The following is a 19131-nucleotide window of genomic DNA, read 5'->3' as shown; positions in this document are numbered from 1 at the left end:
TCCTAAGGATAGGACCTCAGCCTATAAGGATAGGACCTCAGCCTAAAAGTCCCAGACAACCCATTAATCTCCTCCATTGCTTCCGATCCTCCAATACAAATTCAGACCTGATACCCCAAATACCCACTCTAGTTGTGCCACTTACAATAAAAAAAGAATCAATTAGTGGCTTCCACTGGCCCCCTACAGATATTACTATCTCTTGTAAACAAGTGCTCAGCCATGTGTGTTTGTAGGCACAGGTGGCACAGCACATTCATATACCGCATGAGTGCTACCAGTCCCCACACGCGCCGCCCTGATCACTGACAGAACTATGTCATTCAGAGCTGCGCTCCTTGTCAGTCAACCCCTCTGCTACTACTACTATGCGCCGCAGGCTCCGCCCCTTCCTACACAGCGTGGTCACATGACGTCATGCCTGCTCTCAGCAGCTGCGTCCCATTCCAGTGTTTGTCTCCTGGGGGAATAGCGGCTGCAGCCGGCGGAGCAGAGACCGGAGGGAAGTGGGTGCGCTAGTTCTCACCCGGGCCGCGCACAGGTACCCTGCTCCGGGGAGGTCAGCAAGGCGTCCACGGGCCCCTAGATACATGTAGTACGGCCGTATGTATGGATTCTATATAGTACACAGGATGGCGAGGCGCTGCTGCTGTAAACATGGGGCGGGCTCTTCTCCGTGCACTGCAGACTCTTCTCGTGTGTGTATGTAGTGTATATATAATAAATGTATGTATGTATGTATGTATGTATGTGTGTGTGTGTATGTATGTAATATATATTATAGTAGTGTGTGTATAGTCTATATACATCATGTGTGACGTTAAGCTGCATGGGAGATGGATGGAAATCTTCCAGTGCTGTCTGGATGTGCAGTTGCTCCGGGCCGGTGACCCCGCTGGGTGGAGCCCATGTGATTCTGGATCCTTGGCTGACTCCATCCTTAATGGAGATCTGAATTACAAATCATTTATGCATTAAAAACCAGTTAGGTGACGAGCCTGGAATCTATAAAAGCCATCCACAAGCCGTCATTACCTCTGGATCAGTTACATCCCTTTATAGGACTCGTGACTTCTCTATGTGGAGTTTGTGACGTCTGATTTATCTTTGGATATTCTTTTTTTGGGAGGTTTGTTCTTAGTGCTTTTATTGTGCAATTTAAATAATTGTTTTGTGGAGCCGCTTTCTGAGCCTTCTATTTTATGGCTGACGGATCTGTGTGACGTGACATGTTTTATGGCAAGTTGTTTTTATCTGTGCTATTATGGTGGGCATGCAATTGAAATCGACCAAAGCACAGGGCCCGAGTAATCATTTGCGATTTTTGAACCAAAATGTGTGTTGTTTTTTTTTTTTTTTCCACTTGATAAAGATACCAGTACAGTGTTGAAACGCACTGTGAATTAAAAAAACAAAAAAACAAATTATCATCGTTGTTGAAGAATTAGAATATTCCAGCAGTGTAGAACACCGAACGTTTTTATCCACTAATGTGCTACTAATGTAAGTTCCCTGGTCCTAGGATCCGCTGTCTTCATCTGGTATCAGCACTGCTGCGGTCCCATGTCGCCATCTTGTCCCCCAACTTCTGGCTGACCGAAAGTCAGCGGTAACTGTCACAAGCTCTCAATATTAGTTTGAGAACCCCCGTTCTAGCTCTCACTTACATTGACTTGTGACTCAACTGTAAACTGGAGTGTTGCTTTAAAAAGCTGCAAAAATGCGCTAAATTGAAACTCCTCCAAAAACCTTTCTCCAACAGGTAACTAGAGTGCAATGTACCAAAAAAATGCAACATTTGGTTGAAGTCGCACTTCATGAATCTGTGTAAAACATCTGGATAAGTAAAGTTGTAGAAGAAAAATAACTTAGTGACACAACTTAGTGGGGCCGTGGCCTAAATCTCTATCAGTATTTGGTCAGTATTCGGTCAGTATTTTTCCTCAGGAGTGGGAGCCAAAACCAGCTGAAGAACAATCCGAGAAAAGGTAGAATAGAAACAAGTCACCAATTCTGCATTTATCACCCACTCCTGGTTTTGGCTGCCACTCCTGAGAAAAAATACTGATAGTGGGGCCGTGGCCTCAGAGGCAAATGAGAAAGCCACTTAACACTAAAAAGGAGCTAATTACTCCAGAAAAGTAGAGAGAGAGCAATGAAGAACTGAGGCCAATGTATTTTTTGGGGGAAGTGCAAAGACCAAAAATTAGCAATTTTGGCATTTTTTTTTCTCTTAAATCTATATTAAGCCACTATTTTTTTAAAATAATTTTTGTCTGAAGTTTACAGATGCGGGGATACCAAATATGCTTTTTGAATTGTGAACAGGAGGTGAATCAAACATTAATTTTTACAAATATATATATATATATATTTTAAATTGTCACTTTTTTAGTCTCCTAGGGAATGTGAACCTGTGATGGAACCTTCAGTATGGCAGTATATAGTAAAAACCACCATCCCCTATGAACGCCTGCCTGTGGCTTAGGGATTGACTGTGGCATTTTAGTGGTTGTTAGAGGCTTGTGCTGGCAGTATAAGACAGCCAGCACTTCACCTGCATGAAGCTAGCTCAGCTCCTGAACCCAGTTCATCCACAGGCACTCATTCCATGACACATTTATACTTTATAAAGAGGGAAGGGGTTAAATAAGTGTTAAAGCCCTTGAAAACACCACTGTAGCGTTTTTTTTTCCTTCTTTTACCACCGCAATGGTATCTGTTCCCTGCCCCTAGTAAAATACCAGCCACCATCTTCAGCTCTTCCTGCCGCCGTTCTAGTCCCATTCCGCCACCTTGTGATTGCAGCTCCTGACTGACCGGTCAGAAGTAACGGTCACAAGCTCTCAATGCAAGTCTATGAGCGCCTTGTTCTGGCCTCATAGACTTAAATTGAGAAGTGATTTCTAGTCCCCAGCAAACACTATAGTGATCCGGCAGCTCACAATTAGCAAAACAGAAAAAGATGGCTGCTAGTAAGTATTTTACTATGGGCAAGGAACATTCTTTAGTGATATCACTCCAGCAGTGAAATTATAATATAAAAAAACGCCGGACTGGTGCTTTAATATTAAAAGTAGGTTGTTACATTTTTTATCATTGGAATTGATTTTGAGCCAATTGTGTAGAAAAACTTCAATCACACCCAGCAGAAAATGTTTCTATGCCGTGTTTTTTTTTTTTTTTTTTGCCTGAAGTAAAAACGTCTGTCATGGAGACCATCAGAGGTGGATTATGGATTTGTGGTCCATCTTCACAGTGTAAAATTGATTTCAATATGAAAAAAATAAAATTTATTCTTGCATTGTATTCAATGAGCTAAATCAAAGGAACTTTCATGTCCTATGTACTATCTCAACTGCCCCCATTGCGTTGTTAGTGATGCAATGTGCATCACTAACACGCTTTTTTTCATTAAAATTGGCGCAAATATGTGTAAAATCCACTTTATATATTTAGATCTTACCTACTCGTTTAGTCATAGGGGTGTGATCCTCACATTTAGTCAGGGCTGGCACAGCCCATGCATTTGCATTCTGCTCCCGGCTTGCGCTGACGTAAGTATCCGGTACTTGCGCAGTATGTCATGGCCAGCCACGCTTGTAGCTCTGGGAGCCAGGGCTGTGGAGGTGGGATCGGTATAAAATGGACCGACTCCAACTCCTAAAATATATAATAAAATGGGTACAGTAGTTCAATGCAGTTTGTAGGGAATATTTTTTACCTAAGAATTTGGGAAAGTTATGAAATGTCCTATAAATGTCTGTCCTATTCCTGATCTAACATTATTTTTAATCACATCCAATGGTGAAATTATTATTAATCCAAGATGTATTGATTAAAACAACTTTAAAATTAACTTTGTTTGGGGGTGAAACCCCTTTAACGATAAACTTTATATACATTTATAATGTCAAATGCCCCATTAGTTTTTTTTTAATAATTTGCCATCAGTTCCTAAAGAACAAAACGAAACTGATGACAAATAGTAGGTGTGCTCACAGCTTTATGAATAGTAGTGTTGTGATTTTACATTGCATTGTTATATGATCACCATATGCTATTTAGGTCATGTTCAGATCGCTGTATAATGTATGCTTTATAGCAATCAGTATTACAGCAGCAAGATCCAGGCGCTACACAGTTCATCTGAACTTAAAAGGGTAACTATACATTCTAGTACCTTTTCACGATCAGCCATCTTGTTGTTAGAAGTAGCACTATTTTAGGTCATTATCTGACTTCTATCCTGTATTTTCCAACAGTTTCCCCTCTGTCTCTAAATTTAAATTGACTCTGAGCTGTTGGGTGTAGACTAGCTGCTATATTTCCCTTCAACTAAACACACAGAAACCATTGATTCCTGATCTTATTTCATTAGGTAGCACACGTGCACAAGCAGCAGGAATGGAGGAAACTACAATAGTACTGAGCAGTGTAACTGTATTTCCATCTCTTCCACAATTTATTATACATGATAGAATATTGCAACATATGTTTCTGTGGTTGTCTGGCTCTTCTTACTCCATAGACTTAAAGGGGTATTCCCATCTCCAAGATCCTATCCCAGTATGTAGTAGGTATAATAATATTATTATCCCACCAAGGACAACATCTGCAAGGAGTCTGTATGTTCTCAAATAATTTCAAAACTATAAAAAAAAACAAAAAACTATACTGGCAAACTTTTGGAGCACAGTCTGCTTCATCATGCAAGTTTACAAAGGAGTGACTGAGACAGTGCAGCATCTAAAACGGGTTACAAGACGTTTGTGCATGGGGTGATGCATCATTCTATGGACATATGTCCTGCTGTAACCTCTTCTAGATGTGCTCATCTCAGCCATTCAGTTGTAAACCTGCCTAATGTAGGAGCCTCTGTGCTTTGAAGATTTGCAATTGACTTTTATTGGCTAACCGAAAAAATATATCGCTTGTAGAATTATTTTTTTCTTGCATTAAAGTATTTACGTAATATATATTGTATTGTACATCCAAAGTTTATTGACAGTATGGAGCTGATTCCTTATAGATTACCATAGAACCTTAGTGCAGCAACATTATGGACGTCTGATTTTAGGCTACACAGAAATGTCACCACTCTTGTCCATGTACTGTCTGGTATTGCACAGCCTGATCCCGACGTGCCCATTTGTACTAGTAAACAAGGAGTTAGGCGAGTGTGTATATAACTTTTTTGTGTGTGGTGAAATCATTATGCTCTGGCACCCACCCAAAAACGTCCTAAGGTGTGATATCATACACCAACTTGTGCATCAGTTTAGTCTTAGTACCCTACAGAAATGAAGTAATTCCTATGTATTGTGAGACGGCTCTGTGTTGTATAATCTAACCTATATAGAGAACTCAGCTTGCAGCTATTTGGGGATATTTAAAAGGTACCTGTCATTAGGAATGTACCCGGGTGACACACTTTCAATGATACCTATTCAGTATCTGTGGCTCCTGTCTTAATCCTATTCAAATTAGCTTGGCAAGTGCATGGTTGGGCGTATCTGTGCACTTGCAGTCCTCTGCTTCCTCTTCGCTTCTCCCCTCTGACGCCGCCGTACTTTTTGATTGACAGTGGAGAAGAGACGTGATGTCGTGCATCAGAGCCTTTGTCTCCAGTGTCAATTAAGAAGCTGGAGCAGAGCTAACTGGGAGAACTGAAGAGGCGCCAAGGACCAGACGTGCATTAATGCACCCATCAGTCCACATGCAAGCCTAATTGGCATAGGTTTAACACATGAATTTCAGCACAACAGAGCCCCGGATAACAGCTGAATAAGTGATGAAGCTCAAAATATCTTTTATTCTGCTATACACAGGATAGGATGTTTTGACCTGTCGCAGGTCTTTTTTTCAAGCATGTGAAAGGTTGAAATGTCGCACCCTGTGTATGGCAGAAAAAAGATGTTTTGAGCTTCATCACATGGATTTTGGACCTTGCATACAGGAGAATGCCCTTATCTGCTCTTCTGTCTCTTGAAGAGTGTTGCAAGCTAATCCTATAGTTTAGCAGCTGAATAAGTGTCCTTAGATATGTGTCCTTGCCCTGTCTTGCAGTACCTCAGCTTTCCTAGGTACATTCTTGTTTTAAACATTTATTTGGTAGTCCATGGTACAGTCAGCATAAAGTCTTTTATAGTAAGGGCAATTTCCCAGATATGCAACCATTCTATGAATTCACATCCTCATTATGGAGAAACTCTGAGAAGGGGGGGGGGGGTGTTAAATGCGAGTTCATCACCTTAGACTTGTTTTGGAGACGGAGCGATGCAGGTCACTGTAATTGAGGGATAATATTACAATATAGCTTTCCACAACAGTAATTTAGCAATCCTAGGGCACATTCTGCCTGTTCTGAGATTTTCCACATTTTAATATATTGCATGTGATAATCCTGTAGATTACTGCTTCAGTGTCCCGTGGCTATTGAGACTTGTTGCCCCACATGCCAAGCAGTTGGTCTCTTCAGAAACAATTGTGCACCTATAAATGCATAAAATCAATATTAAAACCATCTATATAGAGCAGATAATGAAAAGCAGAAATTAAGACTTCAGCATTTACACACCAAACCATCCACTTTTGCTTAAAAAAACCCCCAATGTTACTAATATTACGATTTTGAGCTATAGAGGATTCCCTATATAGTTTTAAGAATCTTAAATGGTTCCAGATTCTAATCATAAAACGTCCATCTCTACTTCACATAGTCCATCAAGGATGAAGACCCCACTAAAACAAACTGCGTTGCCATCCATAAATATCAGAAGACAAGTGAATTGAGCAGGACGAACACGTCTAGTTGGAATGTGTCTGGAAGTATGTAAATCGCGGTCACGTGACCACCCTCTCTCGCTACCAACACCAGAGAATCCTGACAGTGTGTGGTGCGCACGCTGTAAAGATTCAAAAGTCTGCAGTCACATAGCGTGATTGCAGACTTTTAGCAAGAGTCTTGGCAACTGAACAATTCCAGAATAGTACAACCCCTGGCAAAAATTATGGAATCATCGGGTTCTGAGGATGTTCATTTAGTTGTTTAATGTTGTTGAAAAAAAGCAGATCACAGACATGGCACAAAACTAAAGTCATTTCAAATAGCATCTTTAGGGCTTTAAGAAACACTAAATGAAATCAAGATAAAAAATGTGGTACTCAGTAAGGGTAATTTTTTTTTCAGACCAAGTAGAGGGAAAAAATTATGGAATCACTCAATTCTGAGGAAAAAATTATGGAATCGCCCTGTAAATTTTCATTTCCAAAATTAACATCTTCATCAAATTAGATCTGCTCGTTAGTCTGCATCTAACAAGGCGTGATCACACCTTGGAGAGCTGTTGCACCAAGTGGACTGACGTAAATCATGGCTCATACAAGAGAGATGTCATTTGAAACAAAGGAGAGGATTATCAAACTCTTAAAAGAAGGTAAATCATCACGCAATGTTGCAAAAGATATTGGTGGTTCACAGTCAGCTGTGTCTAAAATCTGGACCAAATACAAACATGGGAAGGTTGTTAAAGGCAAACATACTGGTAGACCAAGGAAGACATCAAAGCGTCAAGACCGGAAACTTAAAGCAATATGTCTCCAAAACAGGAAGTGCACAACAAAACAAATGAGGAACGAATGGGAGGAAACTGGAGTCAATGTCTGTGACCGAACTGTAAGAAACCGCCTAAAGGAAATGGGATTTACATACAGAAAAGCTAAACCTAAGCCATTAACACCTAAACGGAAAAAAACAAGGTTACAATGGGCTAAGGAAAAGCAATCGTGGACTGTGGATGACTGGATGAAAGTCATATAGAGTGATGAATCGCGAATCTGCATTGGGCAAGATGATGATGCTGGAACTTTTGTTTGGTGCCGTTCCAATGAGATTTATAAAGATGACTGCATGAAGAGAACATGCAAATTTTCACAGTCATTGATGATAGGGGCTGCATGCCAGGTAAAGGCACTGGGGAGATGGCTGTCATTACATCTTCAATAAAGCCCAAGTTTACATTGATATTTTGGACTGTTTTCTTATCCCATCAATTGAAAGGATGTTTGGGGATGATGACATCATTTTTCAAGATGATAATGCATCCTGCCATAGAGCAAAAACTGTGAAAACATTCCTTGAAAGAAGGCACATAAGGTCAATGTCATGGCCTGCAAATAGTCCGGATCTCAATCCAATTGAAAATCTTTGGAAGTTGAAGAAAATGGTCCATGACAAGGCTCCAACCTGCAAAGCTGATCTGGCAACAGCAATCAGAAAGTTGGAGCCAGATTGATGAAGAGTACTGTTTCTCACTCATTAAGTTCATGCCTCAGAGACTGCAAGCTGTTATTACAGCCAGAAGTCGTGCAACAAAATACTAGTGATGTATTGGAGTATTCTTTTGTGTGATTTTTTTTTTTCATGATTCCATAATTTTTTCCTCAGAATTGAGTGATTCCATAATTTTTTCCCTCTGCTTGGTCTGAAAAAAATTACCCTTACGGAGTACCACATTTTTTTATCTTGATTTCTTTTAGTGTTTCTTAAAGCCCTAAAGTTGCCATTTGAAATGATTTTAGTTTTGTGCCATGTCTGTGATCTGCTTTTTTTCAACAACATTAAACAACTGAATGAACATCCTCCGAGCCCGGTGATTCCATAATTTTTGCCAGGAGTTGTATATCTAATTCAAAGTGGTATTTAAAACAGTCGTAGAGGTTTTATTCTCCTTTTTTTTTATTTCTCACCCCTCAGTGTCCTGGGTTTCAGTCCTTTACTTCTTGATGCAGCACTAGACAATGAACAACCTCCTCCATTAGCAGAGTTACGTAAGCCAGCTGCGATCACAAGGCTTCTCATTGTAGTTTGCCAGCAGTCATTTCCCCCTCTTTCTCTGGGACCTAAATGGTATCCTCCCTGGTTTTTCTGCCATGCTCTTGGAAGGTAGACTGAAGCATAATCAATAAAGGCCACAATCTACTGAATCTTGAAAACGAGTGCTCCCCTTCAATTTATTATGCTTACAAAACACACAATTAAAAACAGAATTTCAGGTTAAAGTGATCTTTACAAATGTGACAAGAGCCAGTTGTGGCGAAACCGGTCTGGTGGCGTACAAGGGTTTCAAAAAGCCAGATGGGGTGAAAGTCTATATTCATCCTGTAAGATCTGGATGATGTGAAATTTAGATAGGGGTTTTATGATTATGATCTGTAGTTTAAGATTTTTAATTTATACAAAGCATACTGTCTACAAGCTGTGATATTATGGATACAGGAATCATTACTGAAACCTGGATAGAGTCGGCCGTAAACTGGCAGTCAGTACCCATTTAAGAGCCATGTCACTTAGTCATATTTTCAGTAGACATTTTGGTCATATTAATGTGTGTTGCAATAACATCTGTCACATTTGAAAAGTGACTTGTAATATCTTCCAATATTGGTGGAACAGCCAAAACAGTGAGCAGGTGACCACAATACAGCCTGGCACTATATAGGGTCAAGTTGCCAGCAGAGCCACAGATTTGGCAAAAAATTGTGTGCACAATTCACTTTAGTCTTTATAGTCTAAAGATAGTTAAAATACTATAGTATGCTATTATACGGGGGTCTCTGTTTGAATTCGTTTTGACAATGGTGCTTGGGCGCTGTAAGGGCTCGTGCAGACATCCATATAACTCGGGTGAGTCGTTTATATGGATAGCACTCATCACCATGATATTCTATAGGCTGGGCACACGTCCAATTTTCTTCTTAATTTATTTTTGTTTCTTCCCCTCGGCCCAAGTCAATTCAATTCTATAGGTCAGTGGAAAAAAAACAGATCACACTTTTTTGTGATCATAGCAGTGCTGTATTAAAAGAATAAGTAGCAGAAGTGTATATAAAATATATAATATAAATTAATGAGGTTAGGAACCTAGTAAGAAATAGAAATAAATTACGATGATGAAAAAATGTTGCCACTCTTGAAATAGGCTACATTCCCACGATGAGCTTTTGGTGAGTTTTTTACGCTGCATGTTTTCGAAAAAATGGCAGTAACCTATTTTGCTTAATGGGTGCAGGAAATCTGAAACATCCAAAAACTATATAATCTGGCAGCAGCATGATGCAGGGACAGAGACCCTGAATCCAGCGATGTATCACTTAGTTTACTGGGTGCAGCAGTTATGATAGTCACAGTTTTCTCTGCTGCAGAGCTCAGTTGTTAACCCCACCCACTCCACAACTTTCTGTGCACGTTGTATAGTGACAGTGGTGGGGCATGGTTGGACTATGCTGCATGAGACAGCTTGCCCTCTAGTGATAATCTCCTTCTGATAAATCACTGATTGTATTGAAACAGCAAAACACATCCTAGTAAAGTTACAACACATTGTTGTAATCAGACTCTTCTACTAAATCGTGCTTCTCTCTGATTACATAGAAAAAACCTGCTGATTCCCTTTAATTCTGTACAGCTTAAGGTTTTTTTAGACTAGGTTCCATAGTCTTGTTAGTCTTTTCTGTGCGTGTGCGCATGTGGTTTAGCTGTGTTTTTGCTTTGGGGGTTGTGCACCCAACGTCTTTTTCAGGTGAGTCCGCTCTGAAACCACCCTGAAAAACCATCCAGATAACACTTAAAAGAATGGACACTTGCATTTCTATGTAAAAACGACTTGCTGATCATATGTTCAGACTTTGAGCGTCTTTTAACTGCTTCATGTTTGTAAAAGTGGCAAGCGGTTAAAGCTTTTTCTACTCTGAAGATGCTCTACTTTATTGTAGAAGTCAGTGGGTAGGCTAAAAGATGCACAGAAGACACCTGGGTGGTTTTCTAAGCGCTTTGTCAGCATATTTGCTTGAAAAAGTTCTAGCTGTTTTTTCATTGAATGGATTTTAAAAAGGTACAAAAAAACGCCAGCAGTAAGGCTATGTGCCCACGATGCAGAAATGCTCCGGATTTATATACTGTGACCCCCAAAGAATGGTTAAAAATAAAAAAAATAAATATATACATACCTTCCGATGGCCCCCGGAGTCTTGCTTCACCATCCCGGCTGCCGGCAGATCGCGGTACACTGAAGGACCTGCCGACGTCAGCGTCGCGTGACCCGTCACATGACTATGACGTCAGCGCAGGTCCTTCAGTCCATCGCGATCTGCCGCAATGAGACCAAGAGCGCACCGTGGGCCGCCAGAAGGTAAGTATATATTTATTTTTTATTTTATTCTTTTTTTTTTTTTACAGGTTCTATGGTACCCGGGTCCGGAGGAGAGTCTCCTCTCCTCTAGACCTGGATACCATCCGCACATTGAAACGCTTGGATTTCGCATCTACAGATGCAGTGATGCGGAATCCAGTGCAAGTCAATGGCGGCGAAAACGCAGCGCTTCCGCAAAATAATTGGTAGTGCTGCGTTTTTTTCCGCAATGATAATCCACAGCACATGCTTATTATCATTGGGGAACATGGCAGGCCTTCTACCAAGCGTTTTTTAAGCTTTTCTGCAGCGTTTTTGCCGCTGCAGAAACGCTTAAAAAACGCATCGTGGGCACACAGCCTTAATATTGAAAAAGTGCTTAAGGAACTACCAAAGTGCCATAAAACAAACATTCATTTTAAAATGCATGAAATGTGCGTGAATTCGGCCTCTCAAAACTCTAAATCTAAATCCCCCACTTCACTTCAAACAGCCTTATATTTCAAGTTACAGGAATGACTGGAGGAAATTGGCCTTTGCTCACATCACATTTTAGCAGTACATTTAATGTGTAATCTCGGATGTACGCAACGGACGAATGGATCAATCGTCATAGAAATTTGTTATGAAAAAAAAGCATTTCTTTAGCTTAAGTATTTCAGCTGGATAAATTTGTTTTGAAATGGCACAGTATGCATAATTTTGCAATTATAATTAATGTGCAATGAAGGGCTCAAACAATGTGCATAGAGCCTGCTAGAAATTTATTTTCTGAATTGTTGAACATAATGGATGCCTAACTAATAAATAATTTACATTTGCAGCCTAAGGCTATGTTCACACGTTGCGTTTTTATGCAAATTTTAAGCTGCGTTTTACAGTACCAGCAAAAACAGACATTTTAGAAATTTCATGCACACACCTACTGCTAAGAGATCAGGTTTTGGCTGCAGAAAAAAACGCAGCTATAAAGCAACGTGTGAACATAGCCTTAGGCTTTATCCACGCACCAGTATTTGTATGCCAAGGTGTCAATCTTCCAGTTATAGTTTTTCTCTAAGTTCTACTCCTGATTTTTGCATACAAACACTGGTGCAAAATACTAACATGTGAATAAGCCTCTAAAGGGAGTCTGTCACCCCCAAAATGCTAATAAACCGCTTATACAGATATGTAGGGGACTTAAACCATATAATCATTATGCATATAGCATACATTTTAGTTGTTTAGTGATCAGCAAAAAAATGTAATTTGTATACAAATGAAGGGAATTTGATGCACTCTTGTCATTGCACCCCCTTAATTTGCATACTAAGCACTTTGTCAATTCCTGATTTACAGCACTCAAGCAGCAGCTCCCAATCGGTACTGTGCTGAATACAAAAATCAGCTCACTTTTATCTAATGTGCATGGGAGCCTTTTGATTTTAAAGGGTATTCTCAAATTGGCTCTTGAGCAGCACACCGCTTTCCAGTCTTTCACTTCGCGGTTTCTGACAGGGCAGGCATTCCTCCTTGAGTAACAGTTGCAGTACTAATAGAGCTATTAAGGTCAGCGCGAGTTCTCCTATAACAAATTTAGCTATTAGTGGTTTGTTCGAAGTCTATACGGGTATCATTATATTTACACTCACACAGATAAATAGGGCATATGATAAGCAACTTGGTGAGAGCCATGGTTAGGAGAACTGCTCTGAAAGCTGCCACTGTTGTGGGCTGGTGATTTTACAAGATTTATAACAGCAGCTACCTGCTGTATAGAATCAACTGGTATGTTAGGAGTTAACTCCTAGAAACTACTGCGCACTCTTGGCTAGGCTCATGGAAACGTGCTGTCCATTATGTAAGATAAAAGCTCTCATTGCGGGAGAATAACAGAAGAAGCAAGTCAGTTGAAAACTCTTATTTTAATGACGTCTCACTAAAGCAATTTAAGATAAGAATACCCCTTTAAGCTAAAACAAGTAGTTGTTTTACTAGTTTTTCCCAATCCAAAGAGCTTGCTTGGCTAATTTATTAACTTTACTGTTATAAAAACAATAATCCTATTTTAGTTATAGTAGGTGGAGTAGTTCTAGGGAATAGGAGATGTTGCTGCGAACTTGACACCTGGAAGTATGAATACTGTTATGACGACAGATCTGCCCGTAGCTTTGTGACCTCTTAGCTGATGTGTTTTGAATGGGAAGGAAGTGGGGCTCAATTGAGGGAAACAACCGGTTTTGTCTTCACAATTTTGCCTACTTGTCAGTATGATACAATGCACAAAATAATTAACCATTGCAAACGTGATTTAAACAAATGATGAATGTAAGTATATACACCTGTATTATAACTTCTTTCAAAAACTAGAATGCAACTTTTTTTTTTTTTTCTTTTTAGGCTCTTAAGTTTCTTCTGTTGTGAATCGGCAGTATCATGGCCAGTGGTAAGTAATTGATGCGCATAGTATACTACACAATACATTTTTTTTTTTTTTTTTTTTTTTAAGTACAGCTGACACATTTATCACAGATTGCATGCATGTGTGTTTTTTTTTTCTAAAGCATCATTTTTAGAAGTAGTGAATTTTTATAAACTCAACAAAATTCACTTTTTTTCCAATGGTTATTTGGCAGGATTAAAGTATGTGTCCACTACTGGAGAACCTCCTCTAAAAGGAATATTTGCTGCTTTTTTAGTTAGTGTTGGCCCTTTATACTGCAAGCAGAACTTTAAATTAAGCTCTGTAAAAGATTGTTCCCATCAAAGAAAGTGGTGCGTGTTACGGCTGTGACATCTGCAGCCATTGCAAACAGTATAACGGCATTGAGCGGTCGGAGCGCTGGAACGGAGGGTGGGTATTTAGTTGTGTTAGCAATGCAGTTTCTTCAGTAGGTTTTCACATAACTTGGTCAATCCCTTTAGGGTACATGTGCAGAAAAATGTACTGACAAGTCTTGTGTTATTCTTCCCTTCTCATGTTATCTGAATTCTAAAAAACGTTTGAAGCTGCAGTGCATGCCAGATAATGTTCAAGTGACAAGGGGCAGATTCAGAGTCATGTACTTGTCAAAAAAAAAAAAAGGGGGTGGTTGGAAACATTGCCAAAGTCAATAAATAAAGGACCTGAAAACTAATAATTACTCCTCTGACAAACATCCATTTGTAACGACTTTTTTATATATATATATATATATATATATATATATATATATATATATATATATATATATATATATATATATATATATATATATATATATATATATAATTTTAGATCGATATTTGTGTGTACACGCACGCATGTATATTCCGAAACAGGAGAGCACCTTTTAACTTATTTTGTGCATTGAATCTGAATCCTCCAGCCTTTTAAATTAGTCAAAAATGCAGTTTTTATGCTTCCCTAGTAGTCTTGATGTGAATCTCCTAGGATTGTATAGAGACTGACTTAATATCCACACAGAAGACGCTGAAGCATTTGAAAAGTGAGTAGGGGACACATGATTATAAGAATGGCTGGGAATGGAGCCAATAATATGGCAATGTTACACGTTAAGTGAATTACTTGCAATACTTTTGTGGTATACAAATTAAGGCGAAGAAAAGAGAATTTTCTAGGTGCTTAAACTAAATAAGAAATCTGTTTTTGCACATATTTTGTACAAAATATTATATATACAACTAGAAAACAATATTTTTAGCTTTCAAATTTTATTTTGTAGTCCTCATTCTGTATGTGGAAACGCCATGCTTTATAGGGTGAGATAATGCTCCTTGCTCAAGGCCCCTTCAGTACACATTAGTATCTGTGCAGAGTAGCCGTCTGTTTTGCTGATATCATGAAGCTGCTGAACACTCAAAAGATGTATATTAATATATTTTTAAATCCACTTTTCCCTTTAGTGGGAGACTGATGACTGACAATTCTCAATTAAAGGGATTTTCAACAGCAGTGCGACTTATCGAATACTAAGTGTGTAATGTGAAAGCTGTTTCAGCCGTAGTAGCCTCTTCTATTATTTTCTTTTTATATTGCGCCATCATATTCCACAGCGCTTTACAGACATTATCATTGCTGTTTCCAGTGGGACTCACAATGTACATTCCCTATCAGTATGTCTTTGGAGTGTGGAAGGAAATCGAAGTACTCGGAGGAAACCCACACAGACATGGGGAGAACATACAAACTCCTTGCAGATGTTGTCCTTGGTGGGATTTGAACCCAGGACCCCAGCGCTGCAAAGCAACAGTGCTAACCACTGAGCCATTGTGCTGTCCGTGGCCGCAAGTATGCAAATCACACGCTCACGGTCACCTGATGACTGCTGGAAATGGCTAGCAGAGACTAATCCTAACAGTATGTACGTTACACACTGTTTGTATTTGACAAGCTGCAATGCTTGCAAAAAACTTGCCCTGGGGTGGAAAACCCCTTTACAGGGAATCTGTCAGTAGGGTCGACCCTCCTAAGCCGTCCATATGGACATGTAGGTCCCATGAAGCTGAATATGATACCTAGATATCTGCGATCTGATGTCTTATTAAAGGGAAATCCACATTTTTCTTATATGTAAATGAGCTGATCCAGGCTATGGTCCGTACACTGATTTGCATGAGAATCTGCCTCCGGGGCTTATTATAAATGAAAAGGGGAGTTTCCAGTGTCTTGTATAATGGCTGCTCTCCTGATCTCACTGCAGAGCTGTGTGTGATTATACCTGACACATCTGCAGGTTCATCTCCGCTTCAGCTTCCATCTCACAGGCAGACAAGGCTGCAATATTGTTGCAGTACAGCAGAGCTGAGAGAGCTGCGGCTGCTAACGTGTTTTGTTATAAGACCTAGTTCAGTTCTACTGTCCTGTGTTAGTTGCAAGTCTCACACTAGTAATGCATCCTTTCATTTATAGTAAGCCCTGGAGGCAGATTCTCACACAGATCAGTGTCTGGCCAATAGTCCTAAACATCTTGTTTTCATATGAGACAAGTGTGGATTTCTCTGGAATAAGACATCAGATCACAGATATCAAGTTATTCAGCTTCCAATGACCTACATGTCAGATGGCTTGGGAGGATTGATCCTACTTACTGTTTCCCTTTCACATAAAACTATCTTCAAGTTAGTGTTTGTATCATTGTAATGCTTGTTTTGTTGATCATGTGCTTTTGCACTCTCTGTAGCCTCATGCTCATGGCTTTATTACAGATCTGTTTTTATTTTGCTTATGTTCTACCTCCCTGTACTTCTGACTTTATATAAAGGCACGTAGAGGAAATACAATGGTAGTTACACTGTTTACTGCACATTACAATGTAAATCTGCTCTGTCAAGCGGCCGAAATAACAATTTTATAGTTTTGTACTTGTTAATACACCATCTATTTTGACTACTAGTTGCAGTTGTGATTGTCAAATGGTATTTTCTGCTCTAAGTTAATATTACGTGATATTTTACCCAAACTTGATTATAATCAAAAGTCATAAGGATCCTTATTTGATGAGGGTTAAATGCAGTCAGAAGATGAATGAGTCTAGATGCATATGATGTGTTTCTATACAGAAAGAGATTTAGCTGCCTATCTTGCATGTAACAGGCATATTTATAATAGGCTTTAGATGCTTACTTATAAGTTTAATTCTCTCTGAGCTGCCCTTGGAAATTTTACACCCTCTTTATTTTTTTATTTATTCTTCAGCCACCATTTGCATTTGTTTGTATGGTAAGTGTCTTAGCATGACATTTAAACACCTCAAATAAGGCAACCTCCCGCTCACCATAGCAGAGTGGTAACCATGATAAACAGCGGGTTACTAGGTGCGTGTGTGCCCCTAGTAACCCGCTGTTTATCATGGTTACCAGCCTGCTCCTGCTTCAGCAGGCTGGTAACCAGGAGCAGGACATCGTGGAAAGATTCTTTCCACGATGTCGCTGCTCCCCTGATCGTTGGTGAGCCTGCCTGTTTGACAGCTCACCAGCGACCACATAGCGACGCAGCAACGATCCCTGACAGGTCGTATTGTTGTCGGGATCGCTGCAGCGTCGCTAAGTGTGACGGGGCCTTAAGATTATCGTGCAGAGAATACACTCCTTAACTATAATTGTGCAGTATAACCTGTCACATTGTACATAGTCGAATCTGCAGGCACCATGGTATAGAGGAGGAGGAGCTGAGCAGAATGCTATATAGATTTGTTGGAAAAGATTCAGTATAACTTCTATTTTATTCATTGAAAGTCCTGGAGTTTGTATACATGAGTCCAGTGGGCGGTCCTACTCAGTGATTGACAGCTCTCTATACACAGTCATACAGGGAAGACTGTCAATCACTGAAGAGGACGACCCACTGGACTTATGCATGCAAATACCAGGGATTAAAATAGAATGCAAAATTAATTGATATTTCCTTCAAAAATGTACATCAGTCTAATAGGATCCCGATGGTCTCCTACATCCTACATGCATATCGGCTACTATTTTCAACAGGACAGGTTTCAGGTTTCCTCTAAGTGACTTGGTGTTTTAAGTTGCTTCCTTGCTATTAGAGAAAGTACTTCTATTTTTGTGGTCAACAAGTGAAGAGTGAATAGCTGACAGATAATCTGCACCTTTCATTGCTAGGTGAGGGAGCCAAGTATTTTTCTCCAGTGATTAAACATTTGTCGTCTGCTCTAGAGAATGTACCAGCTCAATGGTCTCACCTGACAATGGCTGGCTGTCAATGGACCTGAAAGCTGGCTCTCAGTGCTGGCACACAAACTGCTGTATCACGCTGGGCAGATGTGATTTGATAAGCCCCGGGGGATCTTTCTACCAGACAAAATGCAATTCATCAGAAGACACGTGCCAGCCATGAATGGCAGTGTTGTAGTGACCACCTCTGTGACAACTGTTGAGTGTCAAATCCAAATCCTCTTTTCAGTTCTGTGTCAGAGTAACAAAAGGCTATTCAGGCATGAGGACCCAACAATTTTTGTTACAAAATATAAAAAAGAATTGTCGACGTGTATACTAATATGGATTTAATTATTTAAAAGAGAATAACGCTGTAAATAAGTAACAGCTATGCAGGACAAATGCTGGCCTACAGGAAATTCTACATGCAGCTAGAGTATATATTTGCCTGTGTGAGCATCTGTACAGCGCATGTAGAGGACAGGATACTTACATGAAAACTGTACATGCATATTCTGCTCTGTGGGCATTTTTGCAGAATTTGTAAATCATAAGGCCCTGTTCGCACCAGATTTATGTAGTAAGTCTATGACTTTACCAGGAATTCCATTTGAATCCCTGAAAAACGAGATTCGGCTGTTTAACTGCCACAAGACATGCAGCTGCGTAGTTTTCGAGAACACCGAAGGTGCTCGAATAACACCTTATCTGAGCATGTTTGCGCATCACTAGTGGTAACTTCTTGTTCCTGCAAGTAGCCCTTTTATGCATTTGGATAATGACCAGACTTTAACAGTCTCAATGATGCCCGAATTGATCCAATTATTTTTCTGAAAAGTACAAGGGAACCTGCAAGGCATGTCATGCTGTATAAACCACAGGCAGCACTAATCGCATCTCGGGGTGCTTTCACATTGCGCTTAACTTCACATTCACGGGCCCCATTGGTGCTTGCGTCCGAACCCTCCTACAAAACTGGATTTGGACGTATGTGCCGACGGACCATAGACTGCAGGTGCATCTCGCTAAATTAGAATATCATCAAAAAGTTAATTTATTTCAGTTCTTCAATGCAAAAAGTGAAACTCATATATTATATAGTCATTACAAACAGAGTGATCTATTTCAAGTGTTTATTTCTGTTAATGTTGATGATTATGGCTTACAGCCAATGAAAACACAAAAGTCATTATCTCAGTAAATTAGAATACTTTATAACAACAGCTTGAAAAATGTTTTTAAAATCTGAAATGTTGACCTACTGAAATGCATGTTCAGTAAA

General features: G+C 39.7%; 1 protein-coding gene across 3 annotated transcripts in view; it reads left to right on the top strand.

Moving 5' to 3' along the window:
- The first annotated feature begins 381 nt into the window (after nt 1-381).
- PRRG1 (proline rich and Gla domain 1) overlaps nt 382-19131 on the top strand; it is a 28066-nt gene continuing 9316 nt past the window's right edge. The window contains exons 1-2 of one of the 3 annotated variants that reach the window (XM_073670519.1): nt 382-559; nt 13575-13620. In XM_073670519.1, coding sequence (XP_073526620.1) covers nt 13611-13620 — 10 coding nt within the window. In that variant the 5' untranslated portion in view covers nt 382-559; nt 13575-13610. Of the gene's footprint in view, nt 560-4068; nt 4164-13574; nt 13621-19131 lie in introns of those variants that run through there. The other 2 variants (XM_073670515.1, XM_073670518.1) reach the window with 2 other exon arrangements.

The sequence above is a fragment of the Phyllobates terribilis genome, unplaced genomic scaffold (assembly GCF_046119375.1).
Source record: "Phyllobates terribilis strain yellow unplaced genomic scaffold, ASM4611937v1 Scaffold_2__4_contigs__length_985480577, whole genome shotgun sequence".
Lineage (NCBI taxonomy): Eukaryota > Metazoa > Chordata > Amphibia > Anura > Dendrobatidae > Phyllobates > Phyllobates terribilis.
Note: the sequence above shows the minus strand (reverse complement) of the source record. Positions and strands in the feature narration are given on the sequence as shown.